This window comes from Egretta garzetta, unplaced genomic scaffold (genome assembly GCF_000687185.1).
Source record: "Egretta garzetta isolate BGI_Z169 unplaced genomic scaffold, ASM68718v1 scaffold11, whole genome shotgun sequence".
NCBI classification, from domain to species: Eukaryota; Metazoa; Chordata; class Aves; order Pelecaniformes; family Ardeidae; genus Egretta; species Egretta garzetta.
In genome coordinates, this window is record NW_009258621.1 from 1184639 (window position 1) to 1185525 (window position 887).

The 887-nt window shown below is 57.0% G+C and overlaps 1 protein-coding gene across 1 annotated transcript in view; it reads right to left on the minus strand.

Annotated features, from left to right (window-relative positions):
* The window catches only part of EHD3 (EH domain containing 3), a 29955-nt gene extending 29074 nt beyond the window's left edge, over positions 1 to 881 (minus strand). The window contains exon 1 of the mRNA XM_009648191.2: positions 647 to 881. Within this exon, the coding sequence (XP_009646486.1) occupies positions 647 to 873 (227 nt within the window). The 5' untranslated portion in view covers positions 874 to 881. The remainder of the gene's footprint in view (positions 1 to 646) is intronic.
* Positions 882 to 887: the final 6 nt, after the last annotated feature.

Below are 887 nucleotides of genomic sequence, written 5' to 3' on the forward strand. Positions count from 1 at the left end.
AGCATCTCAGCAGAGCAGGACATAGTTAAATCAGGTCTTACTTTTGGAGCCCTGAAGAAGGGCAGGTCTCTCTTGTGTACACACTCATGAGCACACACTTCCCAAACTAGGCTCTGAGGGTTGCCTCTGGGCACAGCGCAAAGACACAAGCGTGAGACACAGACCATTACAAACCCAAATACCCACTTCAAGGTTCCCTAGGCCATAGGTTGCCCCACCATCCAAAAGCTATAAAGCTGAAAAGAATGGCTGCTAGAGGGGCTACCCTGACCGGAGCAGTCACGGGGATACCCTGTGCGAGGCGTCCCGCAGCCTTTGCACTTTGAACAGGCAAGAAGGCCCCAAGTGACTCACGCCTCCACGCTAATGCCCTGTCTGCGCTCCTCAGCCCTACCCTGGGCTACTTTTTGCCACGTCGGTGTTTCATGGGACCTCTCGCTCACCCTGTCCTTACAAAGGAACGCTCTCAGAGTTTGAGCGGAGGTGGCTTTTCAATCGAAAGCTGTTGATGGGCACCGGGGGCCACGGAAGGGAGAACAGATGAGGGATCCAGGCAGAGTACGAGCAGCAGAGACCCCCTCTGCCCCACGGGCATCGAGGGTGCGGGCACACCCACAAGGGAGAAAGGCAGGCAGCCAGGTTTTACCTGATGAAGGTGGTCTTCCCAGTGGAGTACTGCCCCACGAGGAGCACCATGGGCTTGTTGTCGAAGTCGGCATCCTCCAGTGCCGGTGAATGGAACTCGTGGAACTTGTAGTGCTCTTCCAGGGGGAGCAGCTTGGTTTTGTAGAGCTTTTTCAGGCCCTCGCTGACCGTCTGAAACACCTCGGGGTCCTTCCTCCGGCGGTCGTCGGTGCCCAGCCAGCTGAACATCTTGGGGCCGCCTG